Genomic DNA, 19,420 nt, shown 5'->3' with positions numbered 1-19,420 from the left:
AGTCTGGATTCTTATTGTTGGCTATTAAAGTAACAATAAACTTGTTTTACAAATGCCATAAAAATAACAAAATATTCTTGTAAACATGCTTTTATCTTAGATTCAGCAGACTATTCAAGGTGACGGCAGGATTTTAATAGCAAGAGCAAACCCTCCTGCCAAATTGACCCAGTAAGCCAAGACATTATTCAACTAGTACAGTAATCAAACACATGGTCACTTCCAAAGCAGCGCAGAAAACTGAATATTATAAACCAAAAAGAGGGTGGTGAGTGATGCTGTGTGTGGTAGTTGGTCTCCAAGCATCCAGACAGACATATTCTTAACTATGCCAATGATTTTTCACTGATTGAAACCCAAATTAAACAAGTCTAATCAAGAGGGAGAGACAAGTCTTTATACAAAGCTCATTTTCATTTGGAAAACGTCCTCCAGGTTTTTGCCAGTGCTGACTTTTAATGTAGGGTACCAGACGAGTAAATGCAGAAAAATACAGTTCCAGCTCAGTGGAAACCTGCGAGGACCAATTACTGGGTGAAATGGCGCATGTATATTCACAGGGCCACCAGAGCTGTCGATGCTATCCTTGGCCTGCTGTCTTACCTGAAAACCTTCTGAAGAAGCGCCCAGCAGTCCTTCACTTCACTCTGCTTCTGTGTGACGCCAGCAGCCAGGGCAGGATGGAGATTAGACAGCTGGGACACGCTCACATCTAGCATCTACCACACACAGGCCTGTAGGTTAGGTAGAGAAGGCTTCTGCAACACACTTTCAGGATCAGATCGAGCCGCGCTGCTTCGAGTGAAAAGATGTTTCCTACCATGATTTGGCTGGCGATGTCACGTATTTCTCTATCTCCGAAGCTGTCCAGCTCTTGGCACGCAGATATGCTTTCCCTCTGAAAGAGAAGACACATAACAGTAAACGTGGGTATTTCTGAATCTCAGATCGGAGTAGAAAATAAAACAATTCAGCCACCCAGCTTATTGTACCATGTTACTAATAGCAAACAACGTATTATCCGCCTGCTGGTAAAACGAGGACACCTCCAGTGCCAGCTGAAGGTTTTCATGGTAGTTTTTCAGATGAGACTGGACCCTCAGCCACCTACACACAGCAGAAGACAGAGCAAATAAGTTCAGTCCTAAATTTCTCTCTAGATTGAAGATGTGTTGTGCAGCACACAGGTTCAACTTAAGGGACAAAGTGTACATTTTATTGATGTGTTTCCTCCTGCTGGAGATGTTTTTGCCATCTGTCCTCCCTTGTTTCTCCAGTTTCAGGGCCAAGTGGTTGATCTCCTCGTGGAGGTTTCTGTGGAGCTGCTCATCCTGCAGTGAAACAGGGGAACACAATCCAACTATGACCTCAGCTGTCTTTGCCATAGACTGTAGAAGACAAATTACAGTCAGCCATAGATAAATGGCTGTGAAATCTCAACAAAATCGTAACATAAACCATTGACGTTTCGGAATGTGCATATTTTTACCACATGGATGTCGATTAGCATTTATAATGTTTTTAATCTTACCTGTTTCAGATCTAAAATTCTCCTAGTCAGCTGCATTTTGTCAACATTTTCCTCCAGGACATTCACCAGAGACTGCTCCTCTTCCTGCTGGGACACATAAAAGTCAGTGTTTATAGCTCTAATTTGTTAGGAGACCAACCATTATTTCTTTTCAGACGCTGCAGGATTAAACCACACTCGCCCTGCTACCATGGAAGATGCTGAACAGAAGTAGCCGTCAGCGTTAGGAGAGGAACTTTGAACTTGATACTAATGCACAGAGGAAAGGATGAGTGGAAGTAAATGGAGAATACCGTATCCTCTGGGGATGGATGTTTTATAGACTTCATAAGCAACATCCTCCATTACATTCCCACATGTCCATTATCAATCACCACTTCCCTTGTGCCAGACATGGACATGGACAGAGAGATAAACACAGGCCTGAAAAGCTTTTTGATAATGACAGGCAGATGTTTTACACCGGTGAATATATACAAACAAGAGATGTCTTCAGGATACTGAGCTAATTTCCTGTATTAGTGAGTGCTGTTTTTTGTGCCAGTTATCTTGACAGCTGTTGATTAGAGCTGTCTGTCCACTCATATTCGCCTCTGGGCCAACTGTTTCTGGTGTTAATTGTTCTAGTCGGACAGCTTGATGGCTTTTCTGTTTTCTGTTCAGATACATGGGTAAAGGAGAGGAAGAAATGTGAAATGAGATCAGAAATATGATCAGGGCTCAGGCGTGAAATTTAAATGAAGGTGCACAAAACTTATAGTATCCATGTTCTAATTTGAAGTACTCATCCTGTTTAATATTAATATCAAATTTGAAATGTCTAGCATCATGCAATCAGCTATAAAATAAAATCCCAAACTGCTCAAATTGCCAGCAAACAACCGATATTATAAAAAATGCAAATGTTTGACTCAATAGTTCAATAAAATTGGCTCAGAAAAGGATGACAAAAGGGGTAAAAATTAGCCCTCCCTCTGCGCATAGCAACAGAAAATGAGAAGAATGCTTTTATTACTTTCTCTTTAATCCATGCCTCCAGCTTGTCCACTTTCTTGTTGAACTCCTGCAGGTTTTTGGCTCCACCCAGGGCCCTCGTCTGATTTGCAGCCGTCTGTTTCAGGGTCTGCCACTGGTCCCTGAGGTGGCTGAGCTGCTTCTTCACCAGGTCAGAGGTGGGGTTCAGCTTGCAGATCAACTGCTCACCCATCTTTTGAAACAGAAAGGAACATAAAGTCATTGTTCATTTTAGAAGTAGCACAGATGGGGCGGCAGACTAACATAGAACAGTGGCTGAGTATATTTGACAACGCAGGTTTGTCAGAGTCTTGCTTATGTGCCAGCCAGCTTCATACAGTAAATGTTGGAAAACTGCCATTAATTTCTTGGACATAGCCTTGAAAAATCTCCTGGTTCTGCTTCTGCCCTTCCTGGGCTGTCTGAGTGTCAGGGGAGGTTAATTATCAGCAATGTAACATTTCCAAACATTTTGTCCAGAGGGAGAAAGTATAAACTGGCTTGACAGAGCCATCTGGAACACTGAGGGTCTGCTTTTCTCTCTGGTGGACTGGAAATGCATGCAAGACCATTATGTTATGTGTTACGTGATCTGACAGACTCTTTAAGCACCAAAGACAGTGATTAATGGTTACATTGAGATCTCCATTACCTGTTCAAAAGTTAAAGTAAACATTTCATTTTGCACGTCGGTTCCTGTGACCTGGCAACTTGGTGACATTTCAGTTAGGGTCGCACCACGCGTTGAATCATTCTGTTACCTGGTTGAGTTGAATCAGGGTGTTCTCAAAGTCTTTGAGGTCTCTCTGAAGTGTCTGCGAGGCTTCCTCCCAGTCCTGCAGGGGGCAGCGCTGAATATTACATCCATCCTTCAAATCCTGCAGCTTGCCTTTGATCCAGGCCTCTGCCTACAAACAGATACACAGACAAAAAAGATGAAAACTGTGCATATCATAGTGGACCATTTGTGTGTGTTTATGGACCTGATTCAGCATCCCAGGATATGCCACAGTTATTTTACATTGAGAATGTATCTGCTTTAGGAAGCATTGATTCATTACACATAAATGTTATATCCACAGTGTTATTTGACTAAGCCTGTAAAACTAGAACTCATGAGAAGTGCATGACTTCTGAGGAACAATCTGTGAAAATAACTGATTCATGCATAGTTTAATTGTGTACGTTTTCTTCTGCCCTAAAAAGTGTAATGATGCTGAAAATGATGTGGAAACATTGCTCGTGCCACATATGACAGATATGACATATGACAGTACACTCAACAAAGTGGTAGTCACGGTGTTGAGAAGGTCTTATTTCTGCTGACCGAGAAGGCAAACAGGCTAAATTTTCTCCCTGACTAAGAGTAACACGGAGCCTCAGACACATCAAGAACGGCCCTTTGTTCTCCTGTGTCATGTTATGCAGAGCAGAAGTTTCTCTTGGCAAGTGCCTGGACTCCAAAGCCTGCATAAGGCTTTGTCTTGCAGAGCTGCCTTTTCTGGCAACATTTGTATGGAGTGAGAACTGCGGACCAGGTGGTCAAAGTCAGAAATGTGTTGGAAAGTACATGTTTGTTTTCGGCAAGGAACCCAGCATGGAAGTCAGTGACCCACCCGAGTCACAATAACCAAATGGACGAATGCGTCAACTCAGGTTCTTCCGCTTCTGATCCTAAATGAGTCTAACAAATGATGAACAGCAGAACTTTATTTTTCACAGTGTTGCTTTTGTGCACTCTGCAGAATGTCAAGTAACAGTTAAGCACACAAATAAGTCTTTATACCATCACATCAAAGCATTATTTCCCAAAAAAAATTAGCATGGCGGACAATGAATAATAGACTCTAGAGCAAGCCCTCTTTTGACTCAATAAAACATCAAGACGTATAAACAACTCTTTGCTCAAGATCAAAATGTGATGTCACTTCTCCTCAGAGAGGCAGGTCATCAACTTTACAAGGCCCCCGGTGCAGCGGAGGTATTTCTGGGTTGAACAGAAGGAAAAGAGCTTGACAAAACAGGCCTGCCCCTATCTCCTCACACTGGCTCCCATGGTACTATAATGACCTCACACAGGAAGTCTATGATTCCCTTGTTTCTTCCTGTCTGCTCTCCACAACAATTGTGTGTTTATCAAAATGTACAGTGAGGCCTTAGTCTAGCAACGAAGAATAGATGGCTAATGAATGCAGTTCAGTCTGTGTCACTGCCTCAGATTTTTTTGGTGAAAAATCTGTGGCTACACAGGAAAACAACACAGCAGTCAGCACAGAACATATTTTAAAATAAGCTCTGTGTTTGGTGGTTGTAATGTGTAAGCAGAAACCACTGTTTTTCAGTCTGCTTTTCATTTCTTCAAGCTTCAAAGGAACACATTTTAGTATTTCAACTAAAAAAAAAACAAGGACAGAGTGTGCACGTCTTTACACTTTATAAAATGTTTACCAACAAGCCCATTTTTTTGCCTCTCTAATAATGCAACTTGGCCCTGACAAGACAATGGGAGTGGAAGTTTTCTCGACTTTCTCTATCATGGAAATGAGAGGGTGAAAGGCGAGATGTTTTGCAGAGCAGCCTCGGAGACAGATGGCCCTCAACGAAGCCGTGCTTCTCCATGTGGTGACCTGCTTTGCTCTCCTAGCTCGAAACATTGGGGGCTTTTAAAAGTCTCTCGCTGGAGCGCTCACTTCCACTTCCACAGCAATGTAATACTGTAATAACACATTTTCATCAGCGATAGCAGTCAACCAAATCCCTGTAAAACAAGCAGGGCTCCAAGGCACCAAAACCACTGGCTATTTAAAGAGCATTTTCAAATTAAATTAAAGTACAAAAGGCTGTTTCCTCCAAAAGCAACAGATACGCAAGCCCCACTTAAGAGCAAAGGGGCTGCTAAGCTTGTTAACATTAACGACGTGCTACAGAGCTGTTTTCAACACATACATACATCATGCGTTTTCTTCAGCTGACACATCCAAAATGAATTTCTTATTACTGGAAGTAAGCAGCCTATCACTTGGACGGTTGCTCAACAGAGGTCTGATGACAAAGCCAACTGCTGGACAAAATGTCCCTCAGCCGAACTCGCTGAAAAATGTCCTTGTACAACGGGCTGGACGCAGCGATGAGATAACACAACCAGTTGTGCTGCTTGGCTGAGCCTCGCTGGGCCATAGGCGTGAAGAGATGGAGCCAAACAATGATCTCATCCCTAAATAATTGCTTCACTTGTGGCGGTTTCCCCTCCCTCTCTTCCCTCAGCTGAACACAGCTCATACAGTTCTCGAGACAAAATAAGAACCAGTACATATTTTGTTCTTCCTCAGAGGGTCATGCGACAGGCAGCTTTCACTGTGACTTCATCACAACAGCGTAACTCATTGCTTTTCAGATATGCCTCCGCTCCAGCTTCTTTTCATTTAGCATTTTTTTACATCAGCGGCGAGATTCTGATAAGTTACTTACTGTGAGTTCATTTTAAAATGATTTAAAACAACTGCAACTGCATATATTCTGCAAAATTGGAGTGGAAAAAGCGCACCCTCCTCAAACATTTTATTAGTTTCCAAGTGTATGAGGGAACACAGAAAGGCAGGAGGAAAGTGCAGCTTTTTCATGAGCAGGAATCCCCTGACAGACCAGCCTGTTAATATTGATAATGTTCAGATTGTGTGTGAATGCTACGTTTTACCTGCAGCGCTTCCTTGTTGAAGAGCGAGGTGCGCTGAGTGAAGCAGTCACTCTGGGATGTAACAGCTGCAGATGCTTCATTCTGTGTGTGTGGATGACTTTCCTTCCTCTGCGATACAGGCACTGAAATCTGGGTGAGCACACAGCACAGACAAGACAGTGTTGAAATCATGATGCCTGCTTGACTGCGACATTAGACTTTTTAATGAAGTAAAACCTGAACACCAGATGATGCTTGCCTCTAATAAAACCTCTAATTAGGAGGCACAGCTCTCCAGCTATAATCACCGCACAATGAGGGGATGTTTTACCGTCCATTCATGTTGATAACAGCTTTTTCTTTTTTGTTTTTTTTGTTTGTTTTTTTTTACCATGAAGAGACATTACACAACCTTTGTCAGACCGGCCCCAAGGTCCCTCTTAACAAAAACCTACTGTCAGCACTACGAGAGATGAAATGAACTCGACTGGCACAACCTCACTAATGGATGAGCGTTCCTGCTGCTCTCCAGTCAGGAAACATCTGGGCACACGAAGGAAGCAGGAACGGACGGATCCTTGAATGTCTGACGTTTTTTTACTGTCAGCCTCACATGTAAACATATCACCTTTAAAGGACTTTGGTAGATCATGTTCAGCCTCTCATACCTGAACAGGTAAAGGCACCACCACCTTCTCACAGGCACAAGGCATTTTTGCCCATTTGCATGAATAATACATGAGAGGAGGAAAAGCAATGTATTGCAGTGGTTGCAGAATAAGAGGTCATGCCGTAGTTTTGTCGTCCTAAGAGGAGAAATTAGGCCATTGCTGCGTCAGTGTGTTATTATAAGCAGCCTCCATGAGGCCTTCAGCAAGCCTTTTCTTTTGTTAACATCTTCCCTGACCTCATGTTTTCCAGTGAGCCCTGCCTCAGCAGGCTCTGCTGTAACAGAGCACCTCATCCACAACACACACTGGTGACTTCAACAAGAAACAGGCCAAATCCAACAGCCCATTGACTTTAAACAATATCCTACAATATACTTCAGCTATTTCTCTTCCGCAGACACTTTCTTTAGAAATTTGCAGGCAAACAGGAGGAAACAAGCAGCCATTTGTATGGCGTTCAAAGACACATTGCCCCATAACTCGTTTTCCACCTCTGTGTAGCTTTGCTCCAAATGTTTAATATCATAAAGCGTTTAAGTCTGGCGAACACGGCTCATGACTTCACTTCCTAAACGCCAAGAGATTCATCAACTCCACAGCTGCCTTTAAAGACCCCACTGCCCCACAACAAAACAACTGTACTCCTACAGCCTGAATGAAGATGGGCAACACACCCATTATCAGAAAATTAGGCTTTAGGCTGAAATAATACTCATAAACTCAACGTACGTTAACTGAAACTTGCTCTCCAGCTAGTTAGCTAGGTTAGCTAACTTCTTTGTTGCGTTTAACTTAGCAGCTAAGCTAGCATCTTACCTGCTGGACGGACTTGTCTCCGCTCAGTTCCCCCCTGCTTTGTTCCTGCGTGGGCTGTAATTCATCGCTGCTGTCTTTTCTGAGTAAAACCTAAAACATTCACATGAAATGAGCAGCCGGTAGTGCTGGAAACAAGCCGTGAATGAGTTGGACAAGCTGGACAGGACGGAAGATAACTGTGGCAGGGAGCAGACGTTTAACATTGAAGCTCGTTAAAACAAATATCGACCGGTTCTCTGTGATGACTATAACACTTCACACGCTGTTGCGATACATTTGTCAAACTATATTTCATAAAGGCGTTGTTTTATAACCTCAAAAATAAGAAAACAAATTTAGTTAATAACGAACACAATGAAAACCCGTTTTGGTTCTTATAAATATTTGCACTGGATGTTGAAAAATTGTACTAATGTCGACTTTCAGGTCAGTTTACCCTAAATTTAAATATTTTGTATATCTTTGAAAATTTTTGAGTTAAAAAATCTTATTTAAAAAAGTGCATTTTAATTATTAGTTATTAATTATGAATGTGTGTGATATTTATATTTGCTTCGTTATTACATTTGCATATTTGCATCAGTAAAGTGTGTCCTGTACCTTGAAGTGAGAGCTGGGCTTATTCTCACAGCTCACACCTACAATCCTCGGCAGATGTGGGTCTGATGTGCTGCTGGTGATGTTGTTGTTGTTATTGTTGTTTTCAGATGTGGACCCGATCGACAGCTGCGCTGGTCCGGCTGACACCTTGCTCTCCGATCTGTCTTTACTCCCGGAGATCGTGATCTTCTTGATGGATCTGGACACAGCTGAGGGAGAGGCAACGTTCTGGTTCAGGTGGTCCTCAGCTGCCATGTCCTCCTGCTGGTGTTTCAGGGGGGCTGCCTGCTTGACCATGGGTGAGACCAGACAGGGGCCACGTGCACAGACCTGGGATCGGCCGAGGTAGAGCGAGTTCAGGTTGTGCTGTAGGGTGCAGTTATCCAGACTCTGGCTCTGCAGATAACTCTGTGTAAACTCCTGGCATTTTGGCACAGCCGGGACTGACAGCCTCGTCCCAATAGTGAAGGGCTGGACCTTCCTCACTATGCTTTCAGACATTGCCCGTGTCCAGTTAGGAAAACAAAATAGAAGTCCAAATTGGCATTGAAAAAAGTCTGTCACATTCCTTTGCACACTCTCCTCACTCACCAATTCTGCTTGTCCGGTCTCTGTTCAGCAGGCAAGTGGAGGGTTGAACAGAAAGTGGAGGCAGAGCTCAGTTCTCCACCTTCTTGTGCATGTTGAGAATGCACAACACACAGCCCAGGACGGCTTCCTTGGACTCCTGGGATCGGACGCGGTCCCAGACGTGGCGCAGCGCCGTGCCAAGGTGGGCAGCGCCTGTAGAGAGGCTTCTCCTGAGGAACTGTGCCACTGAGCCTGCCAGTCTGCTACTGAGGAGCCTGATAACCAGGGACCGCAGCAAGATGAAGACTGCTGGCATGCTGCCTGCCTGTGCGCTGAAAAAAAAACTGAAAAAAGAAAGCTCAGGAAAGGAGGGGGAAAGAGGAGGGTTGGTTAAGAGAGGGGATGAAGTCACCACCTCTCTCTCTCTCTCTCTCTCTCTCTCTCTCTCTGTCAGGAGCGACAGAGCGGAGAGGGGGCTGTAAAGCCTGGCTGTCAAAACTTCCCCTCTGAACCCGAACAGAAAATCTGCTCAGATAAGAGGCGAGGAATAATGGAGTCAGTGGGAGAGAGACCTCTGTCAGACCTCTTCAATCACAGCTTATCCTCTATGAGGTAATATCCTCAGCTGAAACAAACCCACACACACCCACGCTGCCTCTACCTTACCTCCACCTGAAAGTGCAGAGGAGCAGTGGAAGCCCTGAGGTCGTCTGCTCTGTTCCCAAAATTCAAAGCAAAAAAAAAAAAGTCCAGGGTAAGCTCTGAGGAGAGACCGAGCTTCAGATGCTCACGTGAACGCCGTCTGTCCAGGAGTGAGAGTGCTTTCCCCGGCTCCGAGCCTCCTCTTTCCCCGTCAGCGAGCAGCAGTTGTCACAAAGCCTTCAGCTGAATGGGACAGAACACCCCTGACTCTATGCTCCTTAAACCTCAGAGCTGCTGGCATGACAAGTGTGAGGAGGTGGAGGGGAGGGCGGGGGGCAAATAACAGTCAAGCAGATGATGACCCCCACCACTCCTTGATGGTGGCGAGGGTTCAACGGAGCACATGTTGGGCTGACTGATTGGAATGGCAGGGGTGGCGTGTGCGTGTCAGGCAGGCAGGGATTACTGAGGAGAGCAGACAGCAGAGAAAATATTTGCGGGGCTCAGAGGGCAGAATCTGCTTCCACTGGTGAAAGCTTTCCCTAAAAAGGAACTCTCACTCTTCACTCTGCTGCCCTCTGATCTGACCCCCAGCACCTGGCCCAATGGCTCCCAGAGGCCGTTTAGCCACTTAGAACAAACCAAAAAGTAACTGCATGCTCCAGTTTACAACAAAGCACTTTCAAAATTTGTGTTCACAAAAATAATGACTCATATAGTTAAGTTACATAACATTTAGACAGAAACATTAAAGAAATGGGTTCCTGCATGTGCTCTAAAGGCTCCAGAGTTACTGTGCAAACAAGCAGCAGCCAGACAACAGTCACTCAGCAGGGCTCCCTATGACAGAGGTGGCCCCGGAGTCGACATGGTTAATGATACTTTTAAAAGAGCTCTGGTTTCATGATGAAGTCATCTGAGGAAGAGATTTAATGTGTTGCAGCTTGAAATCAGAGATAAATTCTGCGCAGGCTGGGTGGTGTTCAAGGAAGGCTGGATGGGTGGGGTTCAAGGGGTTTGGCTGACTTTAAAATGCCATTTCCTTGTATTGCAGGGTGAGTGGCTCTAAAAGTGTGCAATTTATGTGAGCTGTGGCTACTCTGCGTGACTCTGACACCACCGTTTGCCAACTGGAACGTTTGGAAATTTGGGTTATTTTTAATTTGGGATCACTATTTGTCCAGGAAGGAATACACACACACACTCACACACACACGCATCTTTTTGCAAGTCATGCTATGCGAAGGCAAACCATCCCACTGAGAGTTGTTCCTGACAATGTGCAGCTTAGTCTATACAACATGAAGTCTGCATAAAATTCCAGATTTAACCCATATATGTACTTTTACATTATAGCATTTACATCAAAACACAGAGGTAGATATTTTCATTATTATATTTACATACTGTTTGATCTCTCCTGTTTAGAACATAATCAGGAGGAATTATTATTGCAGTATTTTGCTTAGCTGATCGCTGAAAACTGTATCAGTGGTTGCATGTGCAAAACTTTCAGATCTGTAGACATCGAGTGTCTTATTGTGGAGGAATGTGTTCATATTTTCGAATGAGAAAAATCACATTGGCTATCACATTAGCTCTCTTGCCGAGTGTTACATGAGCAGATCAATACCACTAAAGATTGGAGGCAGGTAACTGTCAGCCTGGCTCACTTATTAACACATGTGAGTTTAATAGGTGCTGGTAGACTTTTAGGAATAATATGTTAATCTCCCCAGTGAAACATGCAATAATTTCGGCAAAACATGCTGAACTGAAAGTTTTGCTTGTATAACCTGTGTTTTCCACTTGGCCTGTGAGTATTTATAAAGGATGGAAAGTTGTTTGCTCACAGAGTCACTGTCAGATTAGATTTGAACCAGGTGTCCAACCTCTGCCAACCAAGTCAGATTAGGCTACTGTAACACCTTCCTTATGTTGTTTACCCTGGAAGTCCTCCTTCCCCACAGCTCTCGTTCACATCTTGTGTGTAATGATTAACTGTGCTGCTCACATCCGTTACAAATAATTTAAACCTCAGCCTTGATCTGAAAGCTCTTTATTTTTGCCATCTTCCTTTATGTGCATCTTTAAGGACGGCTGTTAAAAACAAGCTGGTTCTGGCCCGATGGCTGATATCATTGCCTCCCAAGATGATAATAAAGTCCTGATGCTTTCTCACCACAGGCCCTGGTTAGTGATCACCCTTGTTAGATATCCTCCGTTTTATTGGAGTCAGTAAATACAACTTGGAAGACTTGTTCAAGGGGTGATGTCACTGAGGCTGCCCGCATGAAAGGAGAGTGATAGCTGCGGCGGAGGAGAGATGGGAGCTAAAGGGGGTCTGTACTTTTCCACTTGGTCGATGTCATCTCAAAGGCATGATCGGCCTGCTGGTCAAGTTTCAGTACAGATAAGAAGAGTTTTCACTCTGGATCATGACCAAAAAGGAAAAGGTTTGAAGTTTTAAAAATTGTTGATATGAAATGAATAGAAAAATGAAAATACTTGACATATGTTATGACAGGAATGCTTGGCCTGAGCTTTTACCCAGAGAGAGCTCACCCCAACACTCGCTACTTCTGCAGCTTAAGGGTACACTGTGCAAGAAAAAAAAAAAACAATGTATAAAATCACACAAAAGTGATCCCTCTCAAGCATTTCACAACCCACTAGAAAAGAGTGTATTTGTCTGTAGAGACCTTGCCCTCTGCCTGTATTTTCTGGTTTTGCTGTGTTCTGGACCTTTCTGGGCTTTGGGCAGATGGTTTGTGCCACCCAGCCAATCCCAGTGCAAGAGCCAGGTCCAGGTGCCATAAGCAGCATGCATCAAAGAGGAAGCTATGAAAATAGTGGATACAGTACTGAAAAAACACAAATATATTAAGGTGAAATTGTTGCCTGCAGTCTCCCCTCCTTTTTTCCCCTTTTGTGTCATGTCTTTCCCTTGTCCCTATGTCTCCTGTCTGTCTCTCCTCTGTCTGTCAAGTGTGTGTTCCTCTGCAGGGTGCAGCTACAGGTGGGGCTTGGCCTCCTCACCTGAGTGCAGCTGTGTTCTATCAGGCAATCAAGACCCACCCACTGCAACAGTATAAAAGCACCGGCTCAGTATTCCTTGAGTCGTCAGTTTGTCCACATGGTGATGAACCAGACCTCGACTGAACTTGAGTTTATTCAGTTGATCACTTCCTGACTCCTGTTGTTTTTGTGCTCAGGTGCCTACTTTCACCTGTTTACTGTCCATGCCCTGTTTGTCTATGACGTCTTTGGAGGATTGGCTCTTCACCAGTCTGGCCTACTCTTCCACAAGCCTCGCCTTAATTCTGCAGCCACATTGACTCTGCCGGTTACTAATCTCAGTCATCATTAAAAGACTGTTGAGCATGTCTTCTGTACTCTCTGACTAAATGTGGCATTTTGTGTCCAGTATATTCGCTAACATTACAAATGCCACTTGAACAAGACTGGACTGGGTTTGGCGATACGGAGTCAGCCTGTTTTCTGTTGGACAGGTAGGTGCCTGTGATTAGCTTAGTTAGCTTGCTTAAGTATTGGCATCTCCATTAGAACAAATGAGACGTTCCTACCGTAGTCGTGTACGTACAAGTTGTGCACCTCTTGTGGCGCTGAGCTGGGGTGGAGGGGCCATGTTTGAATACTGTTTGCAGAAACTGCACCTGTATAGCTCTGCCTACCTAATGTGACACAAAAATCACTCAAAAACTTTCCTCTGAACTCATTAAAATCAAGCCTGGATCACCACCAAAATGCAATCACTTGTCCTGTGGTCCAGAATCTTATTTTTACCAGCAAGACAGACAGAGCATAAACAAAAGTCTTTCGTAAAGTTTTAAAGCAAGTAGGCTGAGTTACTTTTTTCACATTGTGCAAAAAGAAACAAACACATTGGCTAAAGAGAAAGTGGAACTTGTGAATGACAATGAAACACAAACTACAGGGCAGTAGAGGCACAGTGCCAATGACATTGTGAAGTCATTTATTTGTATTAATGCTTATCTGTTGATCTAAATTGCTTTAAATTCCTTTGTTCTTAGCTCACGAGTCTGAACCCACATCTTGAAAATGGCCGAGCCTCTCTCAGATGGCTCGCCTGTGGGCTTTTGTACCTCAGCCACTGAAGCTAATACACAGCTTTAACAATGAAATGATTTCTGCTTGAATAAAACAACATGACAGCTGCAGTTTATGGACAAGGGGAAATATAAACACATTACAAAAGCCACATTTTCAGCATTTACTGCATGATGTCCACATGGGTTCATTTCTTGAAGTTTCACCCACCCCACATCTATTCAGCCACAGTATCGAAGGGATTGCAACATAGCTTATGACATAACTTTAATCAAATCCTCTTAAAAAAATAAAAGCTGCAGCCTTGAAACATGTCTGCGAAAGCACCAAACCCTTTAATCGCTCATTAAATACTGACATACACCTAGTTTTGACATTCACCTGAGGCTCTATTTGACCTAATGAGACTGCATGCTTCTCAGCTGACGTTCTCACACACACACACACCTGCGGTACTTCGTCCTGGGAGTCCTGTTTCACACGTTTCTTCTGAACATGTCCACTCTTATCACAGCCATAAAGAGCCCAAGCAAACTCGAGTGCAGGATGACATCACATGCAATAAAATGCCATCTTAGTCAGGCAGTACTCATTGTTTGGAGAGACAGAGTGCCAAGTTTGTCACACAGCAGAAAGAGGCAAGCAGGGGCAATGAAACTCAACTGTCTGCCATGACGCATGTATTTTTAATCTATTAAACTGTGGCGGCATTGTTCCCAAAAACAATGCCCCTATGTTAAATATGTTCCCTCTTCCTAAATATCTTGGAATGTTATACGTCTCACTGGTTGTCAGGCGGAGTGGCTTGTTGAAAGGTAACTGCCATGTCAATAATACAATGATCACTGGCATCCTCATTCAGCATTCCTCCATGCAAACACGCAACCCGTAACATTTGCTCTATTCAGCTTCCAACTTCGACAACAGGGTGGTGTCAGGATTAGAAACAGTGTTCAGAGCCCTGTGTTACTAAGTATGTTAAAATAGAGAGGCAGGAGTCAGATCTGGCTTTAAGGCAAGACAGCCTTGGTTTTGACTCATAAAAGGGTTTCTTGTCCTAATTTAGCAACTGGCCATGACATTAGAAAAATACATCCGGCAGCGTGGTTGGGAAACAGTGATTCTGATGTTATGAATGTTGAAGATCAAAATATTCTGGCTCTTAAATAATCTGATAACACAAAGTCAACATTCAGACTTGTTAAGTAAGTCAATAGACAAGTCAGCGGGGAAGTTTGTTGATGATCAAAAGTATCCACTTCACAGTATGTTCTGCTTCTGGACTGGAGGCTGGCTGACGACAGATTGGAATGCATGGGAGCATTTGTTCTCAACAAGTACAAGGGTCAGGGGGAATGGATTGATTTTTTTTTTTTTTTTTTTTTTTTTTGGATGTGCTAGAAAAGTTTTGGAATTGACAGAATAAACTTAATTTTTAGCCACGCTAGAGACTTTCCTGTGAGGGATCCAGTGTCGGCCTGTCAGTCAGTCAGTCAGTCCACCTATTTACTCCATACTGAAATATCTCAATAACTGTTGGAAGGATTGTCATGGAAATTAGTCTAGATGTTTAATGTCCCCAGGGAATGAATGCTTCTGATTTTGGTGATCCCCCAGCTTTTCCTCTAGCACCACCATGACATGACACAGTGAAATGTCTTGACAGCTATTAGATTGATTACCATGAAATTTGGTTCAGTAATTCATGTTCCCCTGAGGATAAATAGAAGTATGTGTGTAGGATGCATTAACTTTTCATCTAGCACCATCATCAGGTCAAAAATGTAATTACAATCCTTTTTTTTACAAGCAACTACCTGCAGAAATAATGACTTTTTCATCGGCCTCAGCCATGCTATGCCTTTAGTGTTTATTAGCAAATGTTAGCATAGTTACATGCTAAGCTAAGATGGTAAATTAGAATACTGATATTGAGATATTGACATATAGCTAAAAGCTCAGTTATTTAAATCTAGAATTAAAATGGAGTCGTATAAAACAAAGACGTATAGAAAGTTCTTCTCCATTGAGCTGCAGATCAATGTTCCAGTGTGAGAAGCACAGTGAACAGGGGCACACTGTGTCATACAGGCCTTTATTGTATTTTCTCCAAGTGCAATTTGAAGCCACCCTCAGGTGGCAGTCAGGCTGAATGGCGGGATGAGGTCACTCCATCATGTGACATCATAGGTTCACATGGCAACTGTGCTCCGGCAGCAGGAAGCAATTTTCCTCATATCACAGGTTGAATAACAGAAAAAAGCTGTTCCTTATTTTTGCCCTCTCCAAAAGTATCAATCACCGTGAGAGGGAGGGTTAACATTTGACCTCTGATGTCATTCCGGCGGCAGGTTGAGTGCCTTCAAGCCTTTATTTGGAAGCTTTGTTGACCTGGCGGTGTGATTTATTAATCACATACAGGAACTTTAATCATGTGATGCAGCCTGCCTGGGGTATATTGCTTGCCTGTGTGCTTGACATCTGCATCGCAGAGTGTTGCCAAGTGAAGAGGCTTTTTTGCACATTTTGAATGCAGAAACATGGAAGCGAGAAAGGGACCTACATATTCATGTTTAAACATTTATATGTCCAGACATCTGATGGATCGGCTCTGTAATCACAATTTACTACAAAACCTCACAAGAGAAACAGTAGAAGAAATCTGACTGTTTCATCTGAGGGCTTCAGGCAAATGGAAAAATATAGTTAAGCCAGAGTACATCTTGAGTCATTTTTGAACACCGCCGTTGCCTTGCAGATTAGTTTAATGTTTCAGCTGAGGTAATTCTTCTCTGTCATTCTCTAATTGGAGGTAAATAAGAAAATACCAATAAGTACACAGACAACTTGGAAAAACTTTCACAGATGTTCCTTAACTCCTTTGAGACGCAGTGGGCTCGACACTCATTTTATCTCGCTATAAAGACATCATTATGCTTCACCTCAAAGAGTCTGGATTTAATACAAGACAAGCGAATGCCTTTTTTTTCTGCTTTGACATACAAGGTGGCCTCGAGGGCTTTATGTAACAACCTGGACCTACCTGAAAGTTCTGCGTTATTGTTTGCCTCACTCGTGTCCCCTCCTGTTAGTGGAATGGATGAGCTCATTGCTGACAACAGCCTGAGCTATGCATGGCTTGTCGTCGCTCAAATCCAGCTGACACCATAACAAACACCCAAACAGCAGCGGTATATTGTTTGGACGCTGTTTGTCCCCAGAGCTGAGTGACATGAAGGGAAACAGAATTTTGAGCAGGCGTCTATATTATTTTGGACAGCTCAGTCAGTATTTGTGAGCATGAACATCTGTGGTGCCATCAAAAGACTTGAGGCCCACTTTGTGGTTTTACAAAATAATCATTAAACTTTTTACATACAAAGAATACTTTGCACATTCCAGGTCATGGATGACAAGACACACACAGCATCAAACTTTATTCAAGCATCATATGGGGATGATAGCAGCAGGTGCAAGTGTCTCCAGATTGGGTATGGGATAACAATTGGGTTTAAAACAGGTGCTGTGCAATCTTCGAAACAACTGTCCTAAGTGTGTGGGGGAGGGAGAAGTGTGTGGGGGAGGGAGGGGTGTGGTGGGGCTCTCCTGGGGCAAAAATAGAAAGTGAGCCACATAATTAAAGTGGTTCAGAGGAAAATGCTTCTTGCTGCTGATTGTGCCTCCTGTTGCAGTCATTCTGAAAGTGTAATGGTAATTAAAGTCTTCTTGTAACGAACAAGAACCTGCATCAATAACACAGTATCACAAAAATCTGACAGAGAAACTCTGTTGTGTGAGACTGGAGTGTAACCATGCAGATGGCAAACATGCAGGGAAACAACCTTTTCAGCCTCCAAGTGAGATTACAGAGGCGTAAGAGCACTTTCACACCTGCCCTGTGTTGTGCTAATGAATTGAAACCAGGAGCATTTCCTACCCTTAGTTAGCTTTTATTTGGGGTGGTGAGAGAGCCACAAACAAACAAACAAAATCACCACAAACACTAAAAATCTGCTCCCCGGTCTGTCTAATGGGAGCGCTCTCGACAGCTTCCAAAGAGGAGAACAAGCCGCAGTTTTAATGAAGCTTAGCAAACACTCAGCTTCGTGGTAGAGTTCGAACTTCATCAAACTGAACTCACCATGATTCCCAGAAAATCCTGTGTCACATTGCAGACATATTCAATTACAGACAGAAAATCTAATTACAACTGGAGTATAATAACAGAATTCTATATTGGCCCCTCCATCGACAAGACGGTGAACTCCGGAACTGTCAAAAAGGCTTTAACCCAGTATCACCAATCCTGACTGCTGCCCAGGTACTTTCTCATGTTTTTATGACCAGAGTGGAAATGATAATACTCAATTAAATCACTCATCTGTTTAGGATTTTAAGCTTTATCCAATAACCGGCCTCCCTGCTTGGCCACATGACTTAGCTTATAAAGTATGGTTTGCTGCTTAATTGGTAATTGGAAACATAGCCTAACCAATAAAAAGCTGCAACAAAGTACTAATTTTACTTCTAATTCAGAGCAATTCAAATGAACCATAAGCGAGAAAATGACCTAAGGCGAATACCAATCGTCTTCTTTAGAAACTCACAGAGAGGAGCTCTGTTCATTTAATAACCCTCAAATTAAAGGAAAATGTATGATTCAATCATCTGGCCGCAGCATTAGATCATGCTCTATGACATCATTCTGGACTGCTTAACGCTGTTGACCTAATCCAGCTATGGCGGAAGTCAAATCAGTGCGTTAAACATCCCGGGAGTATCTCTGCATGATGGTGTAATGCGCTGTAGCTAGTAAATGCAGTTTTTCGTAGTAGTAGTTGATATTATGACAGTAAAGACTTCAGAAAGGCTGAATAGACCTTTTTTTTTTTTTTTTTTTAGGAAAATGCCGCAATGACACCATGACCGTGCTCTACAGCAGCACTGCTTTAGCTCACTTTGGGCCTATGAAATTGAAATACTTGCAGTGGAAACCATGGAAGAACCTCAGGAGGATGTCCATTAAAGTGCAAAATATGAGCAGGCGGAAATAATGCTGCAGAATTCTTCTAAACTATAACAGTACTTGTTTTTCACGTCAACATCAACAAACATTTCTTTCCCCTTCCTTTCATTTATTGGTTTATTTTGCATGGAGTTGGTTTTACTGTTCATAATAACAGCCCACTTAGGACTTTTATGAGCCATGGTAAAGAAAAAGGTTAACCAAATGAGCCATTTCTAAGTAGAGGCTGTGTTTTTCTCTGCCACAAAGCATTTCAAAGCTCTTCCATCATTGGGCCTGCCCAAAAATACCGAACAACAGTTGGTTTTAGCAGTTGTTGTTGACTTGCAGAGCTATGCTGCAGTTGGTCAACTCCTGTTCTCGATGTCAAGGCATAACAACAGACAGACACCACATGTGCTGGCTATAAAGTTTGTGAAACACACCACTAAGCAAATGTGTCAAAATGTGGCTCAGCAGGGTCAGATGGGTGACGCAATCTGTGCAAATGCTAACAGGTGGGACGGCAGGCCAAGCGGACTGGGGGTATCTGCAAAGAGATTACACAGACTTTCACTGTAGTGGGCTGGACTCTCTGTTGTGTGTGATAAGAAACTTACTTTTTGCTACTACCTATACATATCACCTCCCTAAAATGAGGTGAGGCAAGAGACAAATCTCTAAATGTTTTAAGATTATCAACTACAGGAATAACTAAATGATGGCAATTTTCTTCCCTTTCCTCTTTGTTAGTAAATAGGCAGAATATTATAGACTGAAGCCAGGCACAAAATCTAACAGGGGAA

General features: G+C 43.0%; 2 protein-coding genes across 4 annotated transcripts in view; both read right to left on the bottom strand.

The window, feature by feature from the left end:
• Nucleotides 1-8,936, bottom strand: part of LOC121613964 — a 29,161-nt gene extending 20,225 nt beyond the window's left edge. For 2 of the 3 annotated variants that reach the window (XM_041947702.1, XM_041947704.1), the window contains exons 1-10: nucleotides 8,306-8,936; nucleotides 7,706-7,795; nucleotides 6,240-6,368; nucleotides 3,307-3,453; nucleotides 2,547-2,738; nucleotides 1,532-1,618; nucleotides 1,213-1,331; nucleotides 993-1,107; nucleotides 821-898; nucleotides 604-719 (exon numbers count right to left, since the gene is read on the bottom strand). In XM_041947702.1, the coding sequence (XP_041803636.1) occupies nucleotides 604-719; nucleotides 821-898; nucleotides 993-1,107; nucleotides 1,213-1,331; nucleotides 1,532-1,618; nucleotides 2,547-2,738; nucleotides 3,307-3,453; nucleotides 6,240-6,368; nucleotides 7,706-7,795; nucleotides 8,306-8,806 (1,574 nt within the window). In that variant the 5' untranslated portion in view covers nucleotides 8,807-8,936. The remainder of the gene's footprint in view (nucleotides 1-603; nucleotides 720-820; nucleotides 899-992; nucleotides 1,108-1,212; nucleotides 1,332-1,531; nucleotides 1,619-2,546; nucleotides 2,739-3,306; nucleotides 3,454-6,239; nucleotides 6,369-7,705; nucleotides 7,796-8,305) is intronic. The other variant, XM_041947703.1, reaches the window with a different exon arrangement.
• LOC121613965 (protein myomixer-like) lies at nucleotides 8,823-9,191 on the bottom strand. The gene has a single exon (XM_041947705.1). It carries the CDS (start codon nucleotides 9,189-9,191, stop codon nucleotides 8,964-8,966), a length of 228 nt encoding a protein of 75 aa, XP_041803639.1. The 3' UTR covers nucleotides 8,823-8,963.
• Nucleotides 9,192-19,420: the final 10,229 nt, after the last annotated feature.

Source organism: Chelmon rostratus, chromosome 11 (assembly GCF_017976325.1).
Source record: "Chelmon rostratus isolate fCheRos1 chromosome 11, fCheRos1.pri, whole genome shotgun sequence".
In the NCBI taxonomy this organism is placed as follows: Eukaryota; Metazoa; Chordata; class Actinopteri; order Chaetodontiformes; family Chaetodontidae; genus Chelmon; species Chelmon rostratus.
This window is presented reverse-complemented; position numbering and strand designations above follow the sequence as displayed.

Excerpts from the sequence above, each read along its gene's own strand:
- LOC121613965 (XM_041947705.1), bottom strand. The coding sequence starts at position 9,191 with ATGCCAGCAGTCTTCATCTTGCTGCGGTCCCTGGTTATCAGGCTCCTC.